Here is a 14,210-nt window from a genome sequence, read left to right on the forward strand (position 1 = left end):
TGAAACCTTTACCACAGTTGAAGAATGCATCTCATTACTTCTGGATAGAAGTGTAATTTAAATATCACTGTAGCACGGGCAAAGAATCCAGCGAACAAGAAATAAAATATCAGAACAATGCCATGATCTCAAATCTCTCTTCTTTTCTCCGCCTTTTCATTTTAATAGGTCTGAATCTCCTTTAATTAATAAATAGAACATATTCAAAACATGAAGCAGAAAGCGACAATACATATCCTTATTACTACAGCTACGCGCAGCTTACACATGGCAAATAGCCACAAGGTAAACAATAATTACTATAACGAAGCAATTATACAATGGTAATTACGAAAATAAATGACACAATAGCCACATCACCTTCAGTTTTTCTTGAATTTGTTACCACCACTTGGATTTTCTTTCTAACAGAAGTCAGCGACAATTCTTCAAGAGATGGGAAGACGGGCTGCTTATTGGGTTAAGTGAAGGACCCACCGACCTTATCCGCCTCTGTTCTACCATTCTGACAGGAGATGAACACTCAGTGAAATCAAGAACACGGCCTCCTGTCTGAAAAAGAAATGAAGCATAAAAAAACTTAGTTTAGTTGCTAACTTGCTATTACAATTTCTTTTCTTCAACTAGAGTTAAATAGACAACAAACTGTCCCTTTGCAGCATCATAGAAAACTGAATGTGGATCAAAGGAAAATGATATATGTACCATTCTAGGTTGCTTGTCCGGTCTAGTGTTTTCATCATGGGCTAAATCTCCCTTTGCAGTTGACTTTTTGTTGCTAGCATTTAGCACTTCTTGTGCCTCAGCCACTACATCAGCAGTGTTCTCACTGAAATGCTGCATCAGTGCCAGAGCATCATATGATGCAACCGGACTCATAAAAAACCCCATCTCCTGCAAAACATTAGAAAATTGATAGAGTGATCAATTAGGGGAAATTTTATAACTTTATGTTTGGATGAAGTGAGAATAGCTAGATGTTGCTATTCTATGTTTCGTTAACTAAAAAGGTTGGGGTTAGCTAGAATAGCTCGCTATTTTCTATTCTTTCTATTCCTACAAAAAGCTGGGGTTAGCTATTCTAGCTATTCTAACTTCCCATTTAAACATACTGACACGTCAGCAGATAGTGTACAAGTAGTGTATTGCAAAAACATGGCGTGTTGACACACGTGCTAGCACACATGGCTAAGGACATGTCTTGTTAGACGTGCCTGCGCCGTGTCCTTAGTTGTGTTGTGTCCTATTTTTTTTGAGATCGGCACGTTTAAACACGGGATGTCTAGACACGGGCACAGCTAGATTTTTTATATTTATTAAAAATTTCTCAGAATATTTTTAAAATTTTTTTACTAACAAATCTTTTCTAAATTATACAAAAACACAAAAATACTACAAAATATTTTGAAAAAAAACTGAAACTTATGGAAAATTTAATTTAATTTAGTTCCGATTTGCTTGATATTTTTCCAAATTTTTTGGACATTAAGTACACATTTTTATAGTAACAAATTACCAAAATCTAAAAAAAAAACAGACACGCCACGTCTAAGTACCGGCGTGGCACGTCAAAACACGCCACGTCTAAGTACCGGCATGGCACGTCAAAACACACCTTACCAAGCTGTGCAGCCCGACAAGGAACGGCCCATCTAGAAATTTCGACGTGTTAGCCCGCCACGGCACGTGTTCCGGGCAAGCATAAACACAGCACCGCACGGCTTCAATACACTATGTACAAGATATAGCTTTACCGGTGATGGCAGTTGAGGAAAAGGACCAACAAATTATTTGGAAAGAGAGAGGCTATCCAGGTTATGGTTTAGGATATATATACATATTAATAAATCAGTTCATCTTTACATAAGGATAAAGCTTCAAAATATAAGTGATAACTACCTGGAAAGAAAATTCCGGCTGTCCAGTTATGTGAGAGCTCATATACCACGGTGATTTCCATGCAGAAGGTGATTCTAGGCCTCTTTTGATTCCTGGTGTATCAGCAAATCTAAAATTGCCAGAGATATATATACATTAAGGGCAAAATATATCAAATTGCTTTATTAATATGACAACAGAAGGCATATTTAATAGAATTATGGCAAGTGTTCCTCAGTTCAGGTTATAATATCATGTTGACAATTTTGTATTTGTACTTGTAAAGAGATTGTGTTGAGAAAGTCAACTCTGGCTTGACACATTGGCTTGGTTTTAACAGCTAGGCTTTACCCCTAAATAGACAACATTATTTTTACCAAGGGTTCAAATGCCTCATATCCTTTATCTTCGTTTTCAAAGTCCAAACAATCGATCCAAACTGGTCAACATGATCTCCATATTAAAATGTGCTTGGAGACCAAATTTTATAATATTTGGAAATTTTTTACTATTTTTTTAGATAGGTCTGAACTCCAAATAGTCATTTTGTACCTATATAAAAAAATAGTAAAAAATTTCCAAATATACAATGAGGCATGAAAGACATGAGGCATTTTAACCCTCCTTATTTTTACCAGAATAGTGGTAAAAATATTAGGTCGAGTTTGAAAAAAATTCACAAGAGCGGATCAGGAAAAACAATATATACATGTTTAGGCTTTCTGAAGGCCCATCAGGTTTACTGCCAGAACACTCAGGCTCGTTCTCTGTCTTCTGATGTGAGGATCCTGTAGCTGTGACTTCAGAGGACTTGGGATTTGACAAGTCAGGCATGCCAATTTGAGGTCTGAATCTCCTCCTCTCCTTTAGCAGCCGCACTCCAGTGCTTATTTCACAGCTATTTGGAGAGAAAAAAATCTGATTTGGGTTTCTCTCCACTAAGACATTGCCAGGCTGAAACAATGGAAAACAGCTTCAATAATAATAATAATAATAATAATAATAATAATAATTGTTGTGTTAATACACAGAGAAAATACAAGTACTTAAAACTCATTTTATGTTAAGAATTCAGAAGCATTACTGGTGTAAATAGGTTTATCTGGAAGTTAAAAGAGTAATATTCCAATTGTGTACAGCTGTATTAATATTGACATCTTCTCATACTAATTTTTGCATCCTAGAAATACTACATTTACAATTTCATTCCCTTCTGACTCCTAACAAAACTAAAACCAGTCCAACACTTCCCCCCACCTAGCAATAAGAAGAAAAAGAAAGGAAAACAAGAAATGAAGATGGAGCCGGAGCTGGTGCCAATGTACATGTCAATTTCATAAAAACAAATTCAAGGTGCCATTTTTTATTTTCTTTGCCCCTTCTATATATCGATTAGATAAAAACAATACACCATTTTTTTTATTTTTCCGTGTAGAGCCCCCCCAACCCCCCTCTCTCAAACACCCCAAAACAAAAAGATAACACAGCAATCAAATGAGTTTAGAAGAATCAATATTAATGGCAGGTCAAATGAGGGATCAAAATTAAGCACGGACTAACCGTGCGGGATATTCCATTGCTGTCACTTGCTCCACCTAAAGCAGCCAAACTTGGGTCTGTCGCTCCTTCCTTAATTGGAGTGGTTTTGCTACCACTTCCTGGATCTGGAGGGATATTTTCCTTCTCTGGATTATCTAAAGAAAAAACAAAATATAATAAAATCACCATCGATGGTTTGACAAGTAGGAGATATAGAGAATGAACCCCAGTCACTTCACAGGCCTGACTAGCACATTATAGTTGATATCCGTAATGGTTAGTTTAAGTATAGAAACAAAAAGGTGGACCATACCTTCTAAAGTGGTATCAATCTCCAGCTCTATACTCTTGGTGTGATTTCCCCTCTTATCCTGTAAGGGTGAGAAAAGCAACCCTCGGCTTCGCTTCTTCACAATAGATGGCGTAGCATTAAAACTCTTAGCAGCACTCTTCAAGAACTCCTCGGGGCTACCCTCACCACTACTTACGCTCTGCAAGCACCACATTCTGCCAGATGGGCTGTCAGAAGAGTACAAAGATGACGTCATAAATTGCCTTATGCCGAGCGGGCTGTACTCCTGCTGTATATCTCCAGAATTGACTAGTTCGCAACTGACAAATGGGATCTCCATGCACGGAAATCGAGGCGGTTCATAGAACAGACCACCTGAGGCATTCTCTCTCTCCTCATCTAGTTTTACAGGCCACTTGTTTTCTTGATTTTCTGGTAACTCATCTTGCATATGACTTGGCTCAGGTGGTACCGGTATGTTGCACTCGACTTCCAATATCTTATCTAATGGCTGGTTTGAGTAAGCAAAACCATCATACGAGCAGGTAATAACACCAGAATCAGCTGTACTGGTTGTGCAAAGAAATGAAGGTGGTACGGCATTTTCTAGGTCCATAGGTACAGGTTGGGCATTTTCCGTATTCATTGAGTTGTTTAACAAAGAGTCCATGTTTACAACATCAGGGATTGCCATCATAGCTTGGATAGAAAGCTCAGGCCATGCCATTCTATCTCCGGAGTCTGAATCATCCTGTACTGGTGGCGATGACATTGGTACAGCTATAGTTCCATTTTCTATATCGGTAGGTCCCATATCATCACACACCATGTAACCGTCAGCTTCATTGAATATAGACTCGGAATCTATATGTTCTACAGTATCAAGTTCGCTTTCAATTCCACGGAAGGGAATTATTGGGTTTTGGGCTGATGAAGAGGAGGAGACCTGATCCAAATCAGGATCAGGATCTGACAGCTCGAGGTCTCGGCTTCCTTGAGGGTTCAAGGCAGATGAAGAGGGGGTGCTGTTGTTTGGGATGCCATCTTGCTGATGCAAAGTGTTTTCAGTTGAAGGGAATGGGGGTGGGTATTGAAGTAAACCCATTGTTGCATACGAATTGACTTTTTTCTTCACAGAGCTGTTCCAATGATTCTTTATAGAGTTGTCAGTTCTGTTACGAAACATAGAATAAATAGAAAAGAATTAGGTTGGTCAAATTGAAATCTTACAAAACCAGGAGATAATTTTATTTATATAAGAGTACTGTTTTGAAATTCATTAAGTGTACAACTCATGCATGTGTCACACAGACACAGATTGGACACAGGAACATAACACCAACAAAAAAAAAGTTACGTGAACAACACACAATGATACACAGACACACATATTATTAGACAAGGAAAGATAATGACTGTCCCCCTCCCTACCATGCACAGACACAGAAACAAAGAAGCAAAGACAGACTCACCTTCCAGGTAAATACTTTGTGAGCTCAGCCCATTTATTCCCATGTATGGAATGTGCATGAATAAGCATTATCTCCTCCTCTTGGGTCCATGCTTCCTTGTTAATATTTGGGTTCAGATGATTATGCCACCTGTATACAAACATAAAATAAAATGGTTCAGAACAAGGTAAAGAGAGAGAACTTGATTGCTCCACTTGCAAAGAAGCACCAAATTAGTAAATAATTAACTGTTTCGCTGGTGGATACTAGTACCATGATGTCATTATGTTCTGAAATGTGCTGGTTGCCCATTTCTTTTGGACTACAGGGATGGATGTCTACTGGTAAAAAAATGCTCTGGTCAAGGATGTAAATGTGATAGATAGGCTGACAAAAGTCAATGAAGCCTGAAACTAAGCATAGTTACTGCACAAGACATGTATTGAAACTAAGCTCTGGTCAGGGATGTAAATGTGATAGAGGCTGACAAAAGTCAATGAAGCCTGAAACTAAGCATAGTTACTGCACATGACATGTATTGAAACTGATTTATAAAGCATTACAGTAGATCTAGAAGGGTGGGATGAGGATTTTGTATGCTTTTTGGTAAATTTGATACACTGAGAATTTAGAACTAGTTTCTATTCTGGAATAAGTTGATTAAGCCACCTAAACATAAATAAAAATAAAAATGGTTGAGGTTGGGGAAGAAAGAGACGATTGTTAGCTTCTCTTGCAAAGAAACCCTACACTAATAACTGTGGTTATACCTCTCACGACATTGCTTTCCAATACGTCCTGGCAGTGCCTGTGCGATTGTGGACCATTTCTTTGGCCCATATTTGTGCACCATCTGAACAATGATCTCATCCTCCTGTTAACCAATGCAGCAAGATCAACATGTATAAAGGAGCAACTGAGCCAGTTTCTACCAATTTCTACATATCACAATGGAGTGTGCTGGACTGTTATGCCCAATATTGCAATCATAGATGCATAATTCTATTCCAAACAAACTGTTCCAGGCTCCACAAAAAGGCTAAATACATCACTGGTAGAAGTGGTATACTAGCTTCCTTTCTGCACTAGTTGTACACTAACCTCCTTTCTGTATTTATATTTACATAAAAATGGTGTATAGAGAAAGCTTAATACATAATCCAGAAAATACCTCCTTTGACCAAGGCCCTTTGATCAATTCAGGGTTGAGAACCTTCTGCCACCTGTGCAAGCACTGAACATCGGTTCTGTCTGGAAAAAACTCAGCTGGAAATTCAATCGAGGATGTTAATTGTCAATGCAGATTCGACAATTCCATTGTAGAATGAACAAAAAAAATGTAAGTCCTTTTGTTATAGTATGGTAACAGTGGACCCGTATCCTCCCAGGTACTTGACTATGGAAAATTAGCAATGGATGGTCCAGATTAATCCCAGCCGGGCCAAACTCAATCCGGTGCCTATGGAAACCATAGGGGGTCTGTTTTGAGATTTGTGCCAATTTAAACGGACGACTCAGATCTAATTGTTTTCAGTCAAGTATTGCACTGGATGTGAATTCGGTAACTGCAGGACTTCTGTGGTACAAACAAAGGTGCCTGGTTGGTCCTTATCCCACACCTGTCCAACCCATTACTAAACAAATCCATTTTGGCAAACAGAGAACTGACTAATTATTACTCTTGGTAGCAAAAGTCATCATAGTGTTAAGAGATCAATTATCACTGCGTATACATATTGAGTACAGTAAACTCTTGGTCACGTACCTATTTTTTTCCAGTTTTTCCCCTGAAATTGATGGACAGCTCTAGAAAGAATCTCATCCTGCAAGAAAATAAAGAGAAGTGTCACGAAAGATGAAAATGGTACTGAACACATCAAGAAAAACTTTAAGTAGTTCAGAAAATCAACTATTCACAATTAAGATGAAAATATGTTGTCTTTTTGGGTATTCTTTGATCTACAGATATGAAAACAAATAGAAGGCATTTTTACCTCTTCAGGCGTCCAATTACCCTTCGACGAGCGGCGTGCTGGTCCTGTAGTTCTCCTAGAAAAAGGAGACAGATAGAGAGAGAGGGAGGGAGATTAAAACCTCAGAACAATGCAAAATATTTTAGAAATTGGGACAAAACTTAAAAAGAATCACTAAAACAAAACAATGAGAGAATTACCCGGGAATAGACCGTCGCTGCTGACAAACATTGTGGGACCCACTCCCACCTGAACAAGCAGTAGAGCTTGGTGCTGCCTCGCCTGTGTCTCCTTTTGTAGGAGCACTTTTCTTTTTACTACTGCTAACCATTGTTGGGGAGTATCTGATTTCCAATCCCCAGGCTCACCACTGAGGGTTTATTAACCATTATTCAAAGCTCAATCATATATGTTGTGCATAAACTGAAAATTAACAAATAAAAGACATGTGGTGCCATTTTAGAATTCAATTGAGAATCAAAATCCCAATCAGGATGTGTATAATTGCTATTTGAGATGAACAAAACTGTATCAAACAAAAATTTAAATGGAGTAGGACTTAGGTATTCAATTATCTAATAGACATCAATCCACATATTAAAACAAAAAAAGGGAAAACACAAACCGCATTTAAATGGATTAAACCCAATTAAACAAACTTTTGAATGGGGGTTTCATAAATCCTATCCTCTATTAACCCCAGCTAATTTTCTCAAAACAAAAAGGAATACGAAGCTCAAAATGCTTACATGATGCGAGCAATTCAAATTCTCACCTCGAAAATCGCAGTTCGCTCACTGTGGGAACCTATCGATCCGATCTTCGAGAAAGGGGAATTGCTACTGACTGAGAGAGAGAACAGAGAGAAACGAAATCTCTTCTAATTTACTTTTTCTTTTTCCGAAAAGCGATTGAGGGTGAGATCTCTTTCTCTCTCGGATCTCTTCGTCCAAATTGAAAATTTTGGAGTGTATTGAGGCGGACTGGAGTTCAAACCCTACCGCTGATTAGAGCGTGAGAATCACGTGACATGAGCCTCCGGGTCCGGGCATAATCAGAAAAAATTTGAATTCCAACGGCTGTCCACTGGCTGTAGCCGGTGAATTGCGTTGAATAACCGGTTAAGACCTGGATATCCCCACTGTCAGTGAGAATTGGAAAACAACATTTTTTTTTAACAATATTTCAAAAATAATATAACGTGAGTCAATGATGTTGTCTATTCATTAATTTTTTTTTTTTAATAAGAATGCATTTAATTGTTAATCATTGCAAATCAATGCTTCTTTATTTAAAAAATAAATAAAAGCTACCAGTTCTATTGGGGTGTTTAGTAGTAGGGATGTCGTGACTAGCCATGTCGTGATCAAGTTAGATTTATATATATTATGTCACGATCAAATTTAAAAAGAATGATCATGACATGTTAATCACGCTGTGATCACACGTGCCATGTCTAAACGTGACAAGTTACATTTGGTCACATTTAACTATTTTTTTCATAATTTATGTTAATTTATTCAAAATTCACTATTTGATCGAGATCTAACAGTTATAATTACAAATGACTTGTTGACCACGTGCCATCTTGTGACTGTATCTTTTGTGTCACATGTTATACTAAATTTTCAAAATATAATCACATTACATGAAGAATCACATGACGTATCATAACGTATATGATCACAGACTTTTTTGAGATCTCTATTTAACATACTTGGCTAAGATATTATTTTTCTTATGTGAAATTATGGATTCAAAAGTCAAAACTCAGTAGGTACTACTAAGTTAATTTGAGAATTTAAATTCTCACCTCACTTCCAAAAAAATTCTATTGGCGTTTCTAACATTGCCAACAAATCAAAATTTAAATAAGAATTCGTAAACAACTGTTTTGATTTTTTTTATATATATATTGGATTTCAAAACAATTAAAACTAATATTTATTTTTTACAAAAACGGGTTCAACATTTTTTACTGAACACAAATATTTTGAGCATGGTACATAATTTATAATTATTAGATAAAGAAAAAACGAAAATTTCTTGATAATTTCCCCCCTTTTTTTTTCCCATCAACAAGCCAGTGAACAAAACATGCTGGAGAAAAAAAAAAAATTAGTAGCCTTGTTTAAATATCAAACTTTAAGTTTCTTAAGTATAATTCTTCAATTGCTTAAATATTAATATGGAGTCCGACTAGTATGACATCAGTGTCACATAACACTAATTTTAAAATCGATTTAATAGACTTCAAACGACTAATTCAAACCGTTCAAACCAATTTACTCTATGAGTGATTCGTTTACATGCAAATTTTTCTATATTTTCGAGTTATTTTAGTATCAAATCAAGTGGTAAAAATGTTGAAAAAATGAATGTATTAAAATTAACTTAAAAACTTCTACATTTGACTGCTTGACTTGATACCAAATATATTCAAAAGTTTATAAATTTTACATGTACATGCATAACTAAAAAAGTAGATCGGTTTGAACGGTTTGGATTCACCGTTTAAAGTCGATTTGATAGATTTTGAAGTTTGTGTTATATAGATTGAAATGACACTGATGTTATACTAGCCAGACTCATTAATATGTAAGCAAACTTGCACTAACAAATGTCAACTATATATTTCTATGACAATGGCAATAATATAATTAGTGAAGAATTTGAACAATAATTACCACAAAAAATTGAATGAGTTTTAGCGAGTTATGGATCTAAAAACATATGGTTTTTATATATCAACAACCTTCACAGAATATATTATTCATTAAAACTTCCAATTTTAAATTTAAAAACCAAATCAATCGCATATGAATTTAACATCAGATTTTTTTTTTGTTTATAAACAATATTCTAAATAACTAATTATAGTTGTGCTATAGCTACGTTATAGTTTTTTTGGATCATAATAATTAAGCTATGAGATAAAAGTGCGCTAATTCAATTACGACCACTATAGCTAGCTGTAATAGTTGGTAGCTATAGCTGTAATAGCTGACCGCTATTACCGCTACGTGCTACTCGCTATTGCTATTGCTATGTTACATGGATTTTTTTTTTGATATTTACATAGGCTTGTATGCTTCTGTTCCTATTTCTAATGCTACATAATCTGCTATGATAAGTATGCTAAACCGAACTATGTGCTTCTGTTTCTATTTGTGACTTAGTTTCTCATGCTATATCATAAAATATTCAAATATTAATTCTTCCTTTTGCTTGCTCGTCGTCTATTATTCATTTGTAAAATTATTTTTGTTCATTTTATTGAGCTGGTTTTGATTATTATAATATATTAGATGTTCAAATAGTTATACTGGTTTTATTTCATTTGTAAATTTAATTGTTCTTTGTCTATTATAATATGTATTATTATGAAGTATGAACAATTAAATAATATTACTTTGTTGATCTCTTTTTTTTATTTGCATGATCGAAAATAGTATAGACTTAGATTAGTTGTTATTCTAATTCTCCATTATTGATCATGTTGATAATTAGTAGATATATAGAATATAAATTTTGAAAAGAAAAGAAAAAAAAAACTACTATGTACGATAACTTGTGTTATAGCTACGCTATTCGCAATAGCTTTTTTTTTTGTCTCCTCACTATATTGCTATAATTGTTATGTAGAACAGAGTCCGGCTAGTATGACATCAGTGTCATTTTAGTCTATATAACACTAATTCCAAAACCTATTAAATCGACTTCAAACGAAAATCTAAACTGTTCAAACCGATCTACTTCATTAGTTGTGCATTTACATGCAAAATTTATAATGTTTCGAGTTTATTTAGTATCAAATCAAGCGGTCAAATGTGAGAGTTTTTAAGCTAATTTTAATGCATTCATTTTTCAACATTTTTGACCGCCTGATTTGATACTAAAATAATTTGAAAATATATAAAATTAGCATGTAAACACATCACTCATATAGTAAATTGGTTTGAACGGTTTGGATTTATCGTTTGATATCTATCCGATAAATTTTAGAATTGGCGTCATATGACACCAATGTCATACTAGCCGGACTCTTTAGAACATTGTTTATAAACGATTGGCGTTATCCCTAGATTTTAAAGATCATATTTGAGAAGTAAATAGTTTGATCTAAAATATATGGTTCGAAGCATAAAAATGTATTTGACTAATGCGCTGCAACAAGCCGAATTAGTGCGGTTAATATCCCTGCACCAAGTCCAGTCATGCATGAGTTGACAATTACTTAGTGTTACAAATCTGGACGTTTTGCACTTGATGAATTACATACTTTCAATAAATCTGGACGTTTTTCGAAATAATATGTACAATTTATTTACATCAATAAATAAGATTATAAGAATATGATGACGGGATAATTTATAAGAAAATCTACCGGTTTTACACTAATTAAACTTTAAGTTCATTAACACATTCTTTTTAATTTGATAATTATGCAAATTATATATGCAACCGGTTCATAAAAAAAACCGGTACATTTATAAAAAAAATTGACAGACTAATCGATTACAACCCTGATTATGAAGTATGGCTAATATAACATCAGTGTCATTTTAATCTATATAACACCAACTCCAAAATCTATAAAATCGAGTTCAAATGGTGAATCCAAACAATTCAAACCAATTTACTTTATGAGTGATGCGTTTACATGCAAACTTTTTATATTTTCGAGTTATTTTAGTATCAAAACAAGCGGCAAAAAAATTGAAAAATGAATGTATTAAAATTAACTTAAAAACTCACACATTTGACCGCTTGACTTGATATCAAATAAACTCAAAAACTTATAAATTTTAAATGTAAACGCACAACTAATGAAGTAGATCGGTTTGAATGGTTTGGATTCACCATTTGAACTTGATTTGATAGGTTTTGGAGTTGGTGTTATATAGACTGAAATGACACTGAGTTATATTAGTCATACTCCTGATTATGATGAGGTGCTAACCGTAATTAGTTAAAATGAGGCTAATTGCATAATTGGTGACAAACTGATTAGGATTTGACTTTTTTTTATTTTATTTTATGAATTAGAGATCAGAATATATATATTTTTTTAAAAAAGCACAAAACTCGGTGAAGTGTAAACCTCCAATGGCTCCCTTAGAATTAAGTTGTGAAATTCTTACTCCTTTCAGTTTTTTTTTTTTTTTTATATTATTATTCTTCCTTTTTTTTCATGCTTCATAAAATACCCGTAGGCCAATATATAACAAGTCACGAGCTTGCATCAAATGTGGTCATTTATTGTCGGTGGTCCCTGAGTAGAGAATTTTGAGATAAATTAAAGCAAGAAATTTAATAATCAAGTAGTCATGCAACCAATTGTGAGGTCCCATGCATTCTTGATTAGTTTGTTTTTCTTCAGAATCAATATGACAAGCTAAGACAAAACACCGTGAACTATATATCTTTGTGTTTTAAACGTCATCACATGAAATGGGAGAAGAGAAAATGAAAGCATGACCACTGTTGAGCACCTGTTGAGTACTAGCCATATATAAATCGTTTGATATCTATCCGATAAATTTTAGAATTGACGTCATATGACACCAATGTCATACTAGCCGGACTCTTTAGAACATTATTTATAAACGATTGGCGTTATCCCTAGATTTTAAAGATCATATTTGAGAAGTAAATAGTTTGATCTAAAATATATGGTTCGAAGCATAAAAATGTATTTGACTAATGACGAATTAGTGCGGTTAATATCCCTGCACCAAGTCCAGTCATGCATGAGTTGACATTTTACTTAGTGTTACAAATCTGGACGTTTTGCACTTGATGAATTACATACTTTCAATAAATCTGGACGTTTTTCGAAATAATATGTACAATTTATTTACATCAATAAATAAGATTATAAGAATATGATGACGGGATAATTTATAAGAAAATCTACCGGTTTTACACTAATTAAACTTTAAGTTCATTAACACATTCTTTTTTATTTGATAATTATGCAAATTATATATGCAACCGGTTCATAAAAAAAAACCGGTACATTTATAAAAAAAATTGACAGACTAATCGATTACAACCTTGATTATGAAGTATGGCTAATATAACATCAGTGTCATTTTAATCTATATAACACCAGCTCCAAAATCTATCAAATCGAGTTCAAATGGTGAATCCAAACAATTCAAACCAATTTACTTTATGAGTGATGCGTTTACATGCAAACTTTTTATATTTTCGAGTTATTTTAGTATCAAAACAAGCGGCAAAAAAATTGAAAAATGAATGTATTAAAATTAACTTAAAAACTCACACATTTGACCGCTTGACTTGATATCAAATAAACTCAAACACTTATAAATTTTATATGTAAACGCACAACTAATGAAATAGATCGGTTTGAATGGTTTGGATTCATCATTTGAACTCAGATTTGATAGGTTTTGGAGTTGGTGTTATATAGGCTGAAATGACACTGAGTTATCTTAGCCATACTCCTGATTATGATGAGGTGCTAACCGTAATTAGTTAAAATGAGGCTAATTGCATAATTGGTGACAAACTGATTAGGATTTGACTTTTTATTTTATTTTATGAATTAGAGATCAGAATATTAAAAAAAAAAAAAATAAGCACAAAACTCGGTGAAGTGTACACCTCCAATGCCCCCCTTAGAATTAAGTTGTGAAATTCTTACTCCTTGAAAGGAATTTTTTTTTTTTTTTTTTATTCTTCCTTTTTTTTATGATTCATAAAATACCCGTAGGCCAACATATAACAAGTCACGAGCTTGCATCAAATGTGGTCATTTATTGTCGGTGGTCCCTGAGTAGAGAATTTTGAGAGAAATTAAAGCAAGAAATTTAATAATCAAGACATACAACCAATTGTGAGGTCCCATGCATTCTTGATTAGTTTGTTTTTCTTCAGAATCAATATGACAAGCTAAGACAAAACACCGTGAACTGTATATCTTTCTGTTTTAAACGTCATCACATGAAATGGGAGAAGAGAAAATGAAAGCATGACCCTCTGTTGAGCACCTGTTGAGTAAGTATTTTGTCCTGGAGTACTAGCCAAATTTAATAAAATCTCATA

General features: G+C 34.3%; 1 protein-coding gene across 2 annotated transcripts; it reads right to left on the bottom strand.

Moving 5' to 3' along the window:
* Window positions 1-142: 142 nt before the first annotated feature.
* Window positions 143-8,166, bottom strand: LOC144567994 (transcription factor MYB3R-1-like). Of its 2 annotated transcripts, none has more exons than XM_078318207.1 (13): window positions 7,909-8,166; window positions 7,334-7,556; window positions 7,155-7,209; window positions 6,926-6,983; window positions 6,332-6,426; window positions 5,931-6,034; window positions 5,182-5,310; window positions 3,731-4,881; window positions 3,439-3,572; window positions 2,588-2,832; window positions 1,900-2,008; window positions 706-894; window positions 143-552 (listed from the first exon to the last, which is right to left on the bottom strand). In XM_078318207.1, exons 2-13 carry the CDS (start codon window positions 7,462-7,464, stop codon window positions 415-417), a joined length of 2,538 nt encoding a protein of 845 aa, XP_078174333.1. In that variant the 5' UTR covers window positions 7,465-7,556; window positions 7,909-8,166; the 3' UTR covers window positions 143-414. The 2 variants fall into 2 exon arrangements, with proteins under 2 accessions (XP_078174333.1, XP_078174334.1); XM_078318208.1 differs by having other exon boundaries at window positions 7,334-7,503; window positions 7,909-8,141.
* Window positions 8,167-14,210: the final 6,044 nt, after the last annotated feature.

Source organism: Carex rostrata, chromosome 17 (genome assembly GCF_964058835.1).
Source record: "Carex rostrata chromosome 17, lpCarRost1.2, whole genome shotgun sequence".
In the NCBI taxonomy this organism is placed as follows: Eukaryota; Viridiplantae; Streptophyta; class Magnoliopsida; order Poales; family Cyperaceae; genus Carex; species Carex rostrata.

Coding starts and splice junctions, on each gene's coding strand:
- LOC144567994 (XM_078318207.1), bottom strand. CDS start 7,464: ATGGTTAGCAGTAGTAAAAAGAAAAGTGCTCCTACAAAAGGAGACACA. Junction 3,573..3,730: donor GATTGATACCACTTTAGAAG/GTATGGTCCACC, acceptor TTTTTTCTTTAG/ATAATCCAGAGAAGGAAAAT. Junction 2,833..3,438: donor GCAATGGAATATCCCGCACG/GTTAGTCCGTGC, acceptor CCATTGTTTCAG/CCTGGCAATGTCTTAGTGGA.